This window comes from Fundulus heteroclitus, unplaced genomic scaffold (genome assembly GCF_011125445.2).
Source record: "Fundulus heteroclitus isolate FHET01 unplaced genomic scaffold, MU-UCD_Fhet_4.1 scaffold_786, whole genome shotgun sequence".
NCBI lineage: Eukaryota > Metazoa > Chordata > Actinopteri > Cyprinodontiformes > Fundulidae > Fundulus > Fundulus heteroclitus.
Window position 1 is genome coordinate 20,823 of NW_023397237.1, and position 10,602 is coordinate 31,424.

The following is a 10,602-nucleotide window of genomic DNA, read 5'->3' on the forward strand; positions in this document are numbered from 1 at the left end:
CACGAGCTACTCCAGTTGATTTCGTATCCACCCCATGCTGGAGAACTTAGAAAATATTTTTTTTCCAGAATTGTTCCCTTGGTACAGTGCGGAAGGGCTACTCCAATTGATTTCGTATCCACCCTATGCTGGACTTCCAGGACCAGAGGGGCGCTTTCACGCGTCACTAGCCCAGCCAAGGCGCACTATTCTGGGGGAGAGCTACGTGACACAGACCCCCCCTGTCCTGGAGATGGGACTTTTTTTTTCTTTTTTTTCGTTTACCATTATTATTATTATTATTATTCCTATTAATTCCTTTTGTTAATTTTAGCTCTGGGTCTCCTAACCTCCGCGTGCAGCATGGATCTCCCAGCAGCACGAGCGTGTCCTGGTTGTCATCTCCTCCACAGGCACCATGGATCTCCACGCAGCGGCCTACTCTGGCTATATTAACCCAAAAATGCTGCATGCATGTCCGCGCGGCTCCCTGTCCTGGAGGTGGGACTTTATAAGTTTTATTTTTTTATTTTATTTGCCAGGAATAATGAATGGAGAAATGTCTTAAAGAACACAATTTGTTAAAGATAAATAATTGTTTTCACCCAAACTGTAACAGAAAGGAAATACAGACACATCACCATTGATTTATTTATTTTTTTATTATTTTTTTTACTGTTTTTCTGGATCTCAGCACACGTGCACTTTGGCTGCGCCCTGGACGTCTATTTCTCAACGTGTAGGTAAACAATGGTCTCTTTCTTCTGGGTTGTTGGGTCCCTCTACGTGGTTCATATGAAGGGTCGCTCTCCGAAGTGTGTTCAGAAGTGTGTTCAGACTCGCTCTCAGAAGTGTGTTCAGACTCGCTCTCAGAAGTGTGGTCAGACTCGCTCTCAGAGGTGTCGCTCTCAGAAGCGTGATCAGGGCTTGTTGATCCAGTGGCCTGACTGGATGTTGGTGAGGACGGCGCAGCACCGGCAGGGCGGCTGGGCGCAGGACGGGCAGGCGGGCTGGGAGGCGCACACTCCGCTTCCTCCTCAAGACCATCACCTGATGATTCTGACATGGAGAGGAGGGAAGGTTCGGCGGTGTCATGTACCATCGTACGTGGTGGCTTGACGGCTGCCTCGAAATTCTGACGGATCCGAGCCAGCTCTGACGCGGTGTGGTGGAGCGCGTAGAATTTGTCTGCTGTCCGTGTGTCATGACACATGGTCTTTGAAATGTTGATCCGGTCACTTGGTGACAAAGTATTCCTTGCCTTGAAAAATAGAGATGGTTCTTCAATATTATGCTTTTTATTTTAGGTTTATTACGTGGAAAAGTGATATAATTACTTACGTTTGTGGCTATTGATGTTCGGAAATCTGTGAATGTGGGACGCCCAGGAAAACCCATGTCAAGCCAGGCGGCTTGCATCGGCACGATTAGTTTCTCGATCTTTGTGAAGTTTTCGGTGAAGAGAAGAAGGTCTGTGGGTGGGTTTAGTTTCTGTCTGATGATCATCCACTGCTCCACCCATGAGAATTCCTCTACAGTTAAGTAGAGCTGTGCGGGGCCAAACGCACGGTTGATTTTGTGTTCCTTCACCTGTGGTGCAAAGGAGAGTGTGTGTTAATGGACATATTGGGACAAGACAGAGAGTGTTTGTCATTCCAATATTAGTAGACTTGCATTGATCACAAAGCCCGCTTGCCTGACTGTGGCTTCCTGCTGGGCTTGGTCAACCTCTGCCACAGTCATGTTCTTTAGAACACCGGTGCGGTGTCCATAGAGGCTTGCTAGATAAACACTGAGGTACCCGAAGAATCTCCTGCGTGCCTCCGGGTTGGGGTCCTCAGACAGTTCATCTGAAGAAAAAAAAAATTAAAGGGTTAGAACATGGATGTCAGTAACTCAGGTAAGTAATTTAATATAGAACAAATTTAATAAGTCTGACCAAGAAGTTCAGGGATGCGTCTCCTGGCCAGGACTTTGCAGAGGCGAAGTTGGTCCTTGGAGATGGTTCTGCTCAACTTATTTTTCTTTACACTTATCTGACGCATGACTACACCTGGACCCAGGCTCGCAATACACTCTGAGATAGCACGAATCACGGCAAAGACTTCTCTTTTTGGAACCCTGGACGAAGAGGGAGGAGTGTCCCTAAAGTAGACCAGGAACTGGGACAAATTCACCAGGTAGGTCTTCACTGTGTTCTCCGCTTTTCCACCATCTGCAGATGCTCTGGCCACATGCACAGAAAGAAATAATTGGAATATTTTACATGGGGACATTTTATCTTAACTAAAAGGCATCACAGACATGCTTACTGGTATATCCTGGACATATTGGGAAGGAAAGTCCAATTCTGGAGGATTGTCTGGCCCTTGGTTATAAACGAAAGGAAAGCCATGATTCTACCCACTTTGGATCTTTGATTTTCGATCCTTTTCCTCAGACCACGGGAGCCCTTGAGGTGCTGCCAATATTCTGCGATGTATTCCACTGAAAAACAAACAAAAAAAGGTTTCATAATGAAGTTTGATTCTCAACACTTAGAAATTATTTTTAAAAGTTTGCGCAGACTTCCAGAAGGAACACCGGGTAATTTCGTTCATCAAGACCCAGTTAGAGGCCCCTATATTCGGATCCAAACATTAAAACCCCCCCTTACGCGTCCCTGGTTCCATAAACACTTAGAAATTATTTTTAAAAGTTTGCGCAGACTTCCAGAAGGAACACCGGGTAATTTCGTTCATCAAGACCCAGTTAGAGGCCCCTATATTCGGATCCAAACATTAAAACTCCCCCTTACGCGTCCCTGGTTCCATAAACACTTAGAAATTATTTTTAAAAGTTTGCGCAGACTTCCAGAAGGAACACCGGGTAATTTCGTTCATCAAGACCCAGTTAGAGGCCCCTATATTCGGATCCAAACATTAAAACTCCCCCTTACGCGTCCCTGGTTCCATAAACACTTAGAAATTATTTTTAAAAGACCATCGGAGGGCTCGGGTTTGTGGCGCTCAAAGCTCCCAGCATGTGCACTGTTACCTGGTACTTCAAATCAGTTATCACCTGGGCTTTCCTCTCCCCCTCCATCTCCGGGTGAGCTTGAGCAATATGCCTGTCCAGCCTTGTGCTAGCATAACTGCAGCCCTCCACTGGACAGGGCATTTTTCTAATATTGACCCTCCCACTACTGTACTTGATCAATATTTCTCGCTCTTCTGAATTTTTAATTCCATGACTATTTCTTAGGTGCCTGCCTACCCACTGCCTATCCACTGAGCTACACCTAAGGGGTGTAGCTCAGAGATACACCTAAGGGGTGTAGCTCAACGGGTAGCGACATGGGTTACCATCCAGAGGAGCTGGGTTCGAATCCAACCTTCGCTAATACTTTTTTTTGCCAAATTTCGGTAATACTTTTTGCCATGGCAACGGTTAAAGTATACATATTACGCTTACTACGGCTCCACGTTCATCACCAGAGGGGCTGTGCTGGCTAGAGAGATAGCCCGGCTCCCGCACTGGGGAGCGGGGTTCGAAATTCACTTCAGCAAAGCCCCATTGGCTTTTATGCTTTTAGAATTTACATTTAATTAATGTGTACACTTTTATGAAATGGAGAACTGGGATGGAAGGGACGGAGGAGGGGGGGAATGCACCGAGCTTCTGGATCCGTCAAAGGAGCCACCAAGGCCCGCATAAACATCCGTGGAACAGCCCCCTGGTTCTCCGGAACAACCAGGGACCTATACCGGGCTCAACTACGGTACCTGCACCGGTACGGGTGCCGTAGCTGGGCCATAGAACCAGCAGAACCATCCAGCAGCGGAGGAACATAGAAACGACCCGGCCCGCTGATCACGTGACCGTGGTAGTCCACTGGTTGGTGGAGAACAGGGTTCGAATCCCGGCAGTGGAACTTTGACACTTATACTTATTTTGATTACAGAATACATATGCACTCCATCTAAAGGGAACGCGGGATTAGGTTAACTGCTAACACACATATTTTTGTTACTATTGCTATAACTATCTTATTAGTATTATTATAATAATGAAGAAAGGAAGGAAGAAAGGGAGACATTTGTTGAAGAACACTTATTTTAATTAAATATAAATATATATCACTCTTAAATAAGCAGCAAGTACTTAGCAAACATTATAAAACACAGCAAAGTCGTACAAAAAACACAGCAAACCAATATAATACTTTAAAATAAATACAAATTGTGCAATACAAATAGTTGTTTAAAACAACAATATAAATATATGCATATATACATATAGATATAGATAGATAGATATTTCTCTATGTATGTATAAGTTACCTGTTTTCTTTTTAGAAAGTGCACAATTCTACAATAAACACAGCAAACCAAAACACTTATATTAAATGGAATAAAGATGTGCAAAACGTTGTCACAACAAAGTGGTATGTTTACATATTGCAGGTTTTTTAAATTCCACTTTCTTTTAGTGGAAAAAAGCTTTTAAGTAATATATATAAACTATTTATTATGAGCCTTCCTTACACGTAACATGCGCCTTTGAGGGGTTGTTCTAAGTTTCCGCTGTCTCAAGCTGTACCTCAACAGCGGACTTACGCTTCTTTTTCTCTTTTTAACTTGGTCATCCTGGCTGGAGGATGCTTCTGGGGGAGCCTGGGACTGGGAAAGGGAAGAACCGGACTCTTGGCTGGGGGGCGCCTGGGTCTGGGAGGCGGGTGGCCCGGACTCTTCGCTGGAGGGCGCCTGGGTCTGGGAGGGGGGAGAACCGGACTCTGGGCTGGTGGACCCGGAGGACTGGGAGGGGGAAGAACCGGACTCTTCGCTGGTGGACCCGGAGGACTGGGTGGAACTTGACCCGGACTGTTCACTTCCAGATGTGGTTGTCCCTGATGAGCTGGATTCGGAAGTTGAACTTGAGCTGACTTCCTCCATATGTGGCTTCTAAAAGATTAATACAACATATGCATTAGATGTATATCTAAGAATAAAATATATATATATATATTTTTTTTTTTTATTATTATTATTATTTATTATACGTAATAAGGTAGATCTATACAAGCAACATCACACATACTTTTCCCTTAGCTGACTCCACAGAAGTGTCGCTGGAGGACTCAGACAAAGTCAGCTCCAGTTTCTCTTCCTTGAGCGGGGATAAAGCTTGGACCGGTTTAATGGCCAGCTCGAAGTCCTCACGGATGCGGGCCAGTTGTGATGCGGTCAGGTGAAGTGCGTAGTACTTGTCCGCGGTTGAGGTGTTGTGGCACATTGTGTGGGCTATTTTCTGCCGGGCATTGGGGGAGAGGATGTTCCTGGCCTGGGACAAGTAAAGGGAATTACGTAGAATTAATATCATCAGTTTGACATCATTATGACTTCCAGTTCACTGCATTAAAGGTGCATATAAATGCTTACATAGGTCGCTATGGAGGTCCGGAAGTCAGTGAAGGTGGGGTTGCCTGGCAGATCCATGTCTGACCAGGCAAATTGCATGTAGGTGAGCAGCTTCTGGATCTTTGTGTGGTTCTCGGTGAAGAACACAAGATCCGTTGTTGGATTGAGCCGCTCGCGGATCATGAGCCACTGTTCAAACCACCCAAACTCCTCCATCGTGAGAAACAGCTGTGCCGGACCGAAGGCACGGTTCGTTTTGTGCTCTTTCACCTGTGGTCCAAAGGACAGGTTAGGTGGCTGGACACATCGGAGGAAAGAACCGGTGCTTAAAAGTACAATGAATAGCCCACTTACATTGATGACAAAACCGTCATCACCCGGTTTCGCATCCTGCTGAGCCTCATCCACCTCGGACACAGTCATGTTTCGCAGGACACCTGTCCTGTGCCCATACAAGCTGGCCAGGTACACACTCACGTACCCGAAGAACTTCCTGCGGTTTTTAGGACTGGGGTCCGCGGACAGCTGATCTGCATCACACAATGACATTTTAGAGTTAGGTTAGGGATGGGGACATTCGGCGGAGCAACAGCTGCTCCGCAATGGCTGCATGCACAGCATATGTACATATGGCCTGATCCTCACCAAGAATGTCAGGGATTCTCTCCCTTGCCGTGACCTGGCAGGTGTGGAGGTACCGCCTGGAAATAGCGGTGCTCATCTTCCGCTTCTTTATTTTAATCTGGCGGATCACCACACGCCTGCCAAGCTTGGAGATGGCAGAAGAGATCGCCCTGATCACTGCCACCAGGGAGGTTTTCGGGACCCTGGATGCTGAGGGCGGTGTGTCCCTGAAGTACGCCAGGAACTCGGAGGTGTTGACCAGGTATGCCTTTATGGTAGTGACAGCCTTCCCCTCATTGAGGAGATAATCGGGCCACCTATTCATAAGAGAGTAGATATAAAATTAAAATGGAACACATCCATCCATCCATCCATCCATCCACCCCCTAACATCGGGGACAGAAGGCAGCATTTAACATGTAAAACTTACTGATGTATCCTCCTAATGTTGGGGAGGAACATCCAGTTCTGCAGCATAGTTTGACCTTCTGTAAGGAAAGCCAAGAAGAGCATGATCCGGCGGACTTTGGACTTCTGGTTCTCCTCATGCTTTTTGGTTCCACAGGAGCCCTTGAGGTGCATCCAGTAGTCATCCAGGTATTCGACTGAATACAGAACCAAGTTAGCTTGAATGCATAACAGAATTAGGGGGAAACTGTGCAAAGCAGTACCATTACTCACTGATTGATTGCGGGAAATTGGGGAACTCGCTGAACACAGCCAGTGTGGTGGGCCTGGGCTTGTCAGGTTTTGCTGACCGCGGGCCTGGCCTGGACTCCATTTCATCCTCATCAGCCTCATCATCAGGGGCTTCAGGCAAGGGAGCATCAACAGCCTCAATCTCCACCTCTGAGGGCCTCTGCTTGATGACCTGTTAAAATGTGTTATGGTTAAAGTTTGGCTACTCTTGGTACTAATGCACACAGATGTCCTCCACTTCAGTGGTTCTCCCTGGTTACTGCAGGACAACCTGGAAGAGGGAACCTGGAGGACCAGGGCCAGACAAAGGAGGGACAGGGCCAGGGGGGGACATGGAGGACCAGGGCCGGACAAAGGAGGGACAGGGCCGGGGGGGGCATGGAGGAACCAGGGCCTGGAGGCCCCATGGAGGACCAGGGCCGGACAAAGGAGGGACAGGGCCAGGGGGGGGGCATGGAGGAACCAGGGCCTGGAGGCCCCATGGAGGACCAGGGCCGGACAAAGGAGGGACAGGGCCAGGGGGGGGGACATGGAGGAACCAGGGCCTGGAGGACCACAGGAGTGGAGAACATATATGTACATCACATATTTTTTATTTCAGGTAAGTATTACAGTAAAATAAAAACTTATGCATACATCATCTATCTGTTTTATTATTCTTCTTGCCTTTTTAGACCATCTGATGTGGTAACTGAGCGTTTTACGCAGAGCCTGCAGGTCCTTTATCAACTGCAGGTTCTTGACGTGGTGATTCTTTAAGTGCTTCCCCAAATACATATAGCGGTTCTCACACATGGGGCAGTACAAAGGTGTCTTTGGCGGGGTCATCTTGCTATATCTGCACATAATAGAGGAAAAACCCGTTATTAATCTCACAGTGGTGCCGCACAAATACATACTAGCAGCGGTAGAATGCGGTACCTCCGGAGAACCACAACGCTCTGTGCAGCACATCCATGCCGGGAACGGAGAAGCCCTGGGCCCGCCACACACTCAGAGGAGCAGCCCATGGATCCTGGAGGAACCGGGTTGTTCTGCAGCACCCATGGTGGTTCTGCAGAACAACCCGGTTCCTCCAGGAACCAGGGGCTGATCCACGGAGTCTGTGGCGGGCCCAGGGCTTCTCCGTTCCCGGCATGGATGTGCTGCACATGGCGCAGCGCCAGTACTTTTCCTCTCCCCCTGCTCCTCACACACTTGGAGAGCGTGTGTGGTGGGGGGCGAGGGGGGGGGGCGCTGGCCACGCGGTGGGTCCGAGAGCACGCAACGTTGTGGCATATACAATGTATCGAAAACAAGTAACAACAAATAACCCGTTTATGCACGGATGCATTACACGGCTTATTACACAGCGTATTACAGAAAGTTACACACTGAATGGTCAGAAACACGGGGACGGACCAGCATTTTCACACCTCATAGGTTCACCATGCTTTCACGTGTTAAAAACAAACCATGGGTTTTAAACTTAAAAGGACAACAACGACTTACCGTTGAAGCGGTAAAAAAAGAAAAGTTTTCGGTGTGGAAAAACACGTGGTCCGCTCTGCTCCTCGATGGCACTAGGTAAAACACAGCAGGCCCTCGCTGCACGTTTATCAGACAAGACAGTTTCGAGAATCAGCTTGGGTCTTTTCCCGGGAATTACGGAATATCTGTGATGATACGTGGCAGAAAAAAGAAAAACAAAAGGATAAACAGGAACAAATACTTGAAAGTCATTAACTGTCAGATGCAACCTGCCACAGAGACATCATCAACCACCAAATCATATAAACTAGGTTTATTAAACATTAGATCTCTGTCAGGAAAATCCCTTTTAATTAATGACTTTATTATTGACAACAATCTTGATGTTATGTTTTTAACAGAAACATGGTTACATGAATCTAATGAAGAAGTAATACTGATAGAGTCGACACCTCCAAACTACAATTTCCTTTGTGAGAGCAGACAGCAAAGGAAAGGTGGAGGAGTAGCAACATTGTTTAATGATTCACTAAAGTGTAAAAAGGTGTTTTTGGGAAAATTTGACTCTTTTGAACATTTGGCTCTCAAGGTAAAGAGCCCGGTACGAACTATGTTTCTGAATGTTTACAGACCTCCTAAGTCCACATCAAATTTTTTTAAGGATTTTAGTGACCTCTTGTCTGTGATATGTGTTGATTATGACTGTTTAATTATTGTGGGAGACTTCAACTTTCACGTTGACAACCCTGAAGACAGAAGTGCAAAAGAACTGTGTGACACACTTAAAAACTTTGGTTTAACTCAACATGTTAAACAGCCAACACACAAACAGGGGCATATTTTAGACTTAATCATCACTAAAGGTCTAAAGATTTCACAGGTCAATGTAACTGATGTTGCCCTATCCGATCACTTCTCCGTTACCTTTGAATGTATCATTACCAGTGACTCATTTAGCCGAAGGGACATCGTAAGAAAACGCACCTTTAAGGACAATGCCACTGAAACTTTTATTCAAGCTTACTCTGCTACTTCAACCTTGGGCTGCAACTCAGTAGATGAGCTAGTAGATAACTTTCAGTCTAAAGTCTCAGACATCATTGACTGCATTGCTCCAGTTAAAGTGAAGGTTGTTTCCGGGAAGAAAAAATTTCCTTGGAGAAATGCTCCAGCAGTTAGAAGTGAAAAAAGGGAATGTCGAAAAGCTGAACGCAGGTGGAGAAAGAATAGACTCCTGGTTCACTATGACATCTATAAAGAGAGACTTAACAGATATAACTTACAATTGAAAAATGCAAGAGAATCTTTCTTCTCTGAGATCATTAAGAAAAACATTAATAATGCTCGTGTCTTATTTTCCACAGTCGACAGGTTAACAAATCCTCCTGTGTCCGTGGCTTCAGAACTCCACTCCACCAGGGCCTGCAATGAATTTGCTAACTTCTTTACTGAAAAAATCCAAAAGATTAGAGGATCTGTTTGTACATCCATACTAAGTTCAGTACCAACGTTGTCTCCTACCAGAATTGATTTTGACCAAATGTCCCAATTCAGCCAAATAAACTCCAAAAGCTTAGAGCAGATTATTCAGCAGCTCAGTTCCTCTTCATGCTGTCTTGATGTTCTACCCACAGCTTTCTTTAAAAAAGTTTTACCTGTCATAGCGTCTGATTTGACTCAGATAATAAACACGTCCCTTCTGTCAGGTGTTCTCCCCCAGTCCCTAAAAACAGCAATTATCAAACCACTGCTGAAAAAGAATAATTTAGACAAACTTCTACTCCAGAACTACAGGCCCATCTCAAACCTCCCCTTTATCAGTAAGATTATTGAAAAAGCTGTGTTTCAACAATTAAACACCTTCTTAACAACGACCAGCCGCTTTGATGTTTTCCAGTCAGGTTTCCGTGCTCACCACAGTACAGAGACCGCCCTTATCAAGGTGTTTAATGACATCCATATAAATACAGATTGTGGAAGAACCACCGTGTTGGTTCTATTGGACCTCAGTGCAGCATTTGATACTGTCGATCACTCCATCCTGTTAGACCGTCTGGAAAACTGGGTCGGCCTCTCTGGTACAGCTCTCCACTGGTTTAAATCCTACTTAAAGGACAGGAACTTTTTTGTATCAGTAGGTAACTTTACATCAGAGATGACAAAAATCACATGTGGGGTTCCCCAAGGGTCCATCCTGGGTCCCCTCCTATTCAATATCTACATGCTCCCTCTAGCCCAGATAATAAAAAATAACAACATCAGCTACCATAACTATGCAGACGACACACAGCTCTACATCACCATGTCACCAGGTGACTATGAACCAATTCAGGCACTGAGTAAATGCCTAGAAGAAATCAATGCATGGATGTGCCAAAATTTTCTCCAATTGAATAAAAACAAAACTGAAGTAATAATATTTGGACCAATA

The 10,602-nt window shown here is 45.7% G+C and overlaps 1 protein-coding gene across 1 annotated transcript; it reads right to left on the bottom strand.

Annotated features, from left to right (window-relative positions):
* Positions 1-4,205: 4,205 nt before the first annotated feature.
* On the bottom strand, positions 4,206-7,529 carry LOC118561999. Its single transcript, XM_036134285.1, has 8 exons — positions 7,368-7,529; positions 6,684-6,873; positions 6,433-6,607; positions 6,024-6,319; positions 5,733-5,908; positions 5,400-5,648; positions 5,059-5,301; positions 4,206-4,922 (listed from the first exon to the last, which is right to left on the bottom strand). The coding sequence occupies exons 1-8, from the start codon at positions 7,527-7,529 to the stop codon at positions 4,482-4,484; spliced, it is 1,932 nt and encodes a 643-aa protein (XP_035990178.1). The 3' UTR covers positions 4,206-4,481.
* Between the last annotated feature and the right edge of the window lie 3,073 nt (positions 7,530-10,602).

What these genes read in the sequence shown, in the direction of transcription:
- LOC118561999 (XM_036134285.1), bottom strand. Translation starts at nt 7,529, where the DNA reads ATGACCCCGCCAAAGACACCTTTGTACTGCCCCATGTGTGAGAACCGC. An exon ending in ACATCAGATGGTCTAAAAAG is followed by an intron (nt 6,874 to 7,367) that starts GCAAGAAGAATA and finishes ACATTTTAACAG; the next exon opens with GTCATCAAGCAGAGGCCCTC. An exon ending in TGGAGTCAGCTAAGGGAAAA is followed by an intron (nt 4,923 to 5,058) that starts GTATGTGTGATG and finishes TTAATCTTTTAG; the next exon opens with AAGCCACATATGGAGGAAGT.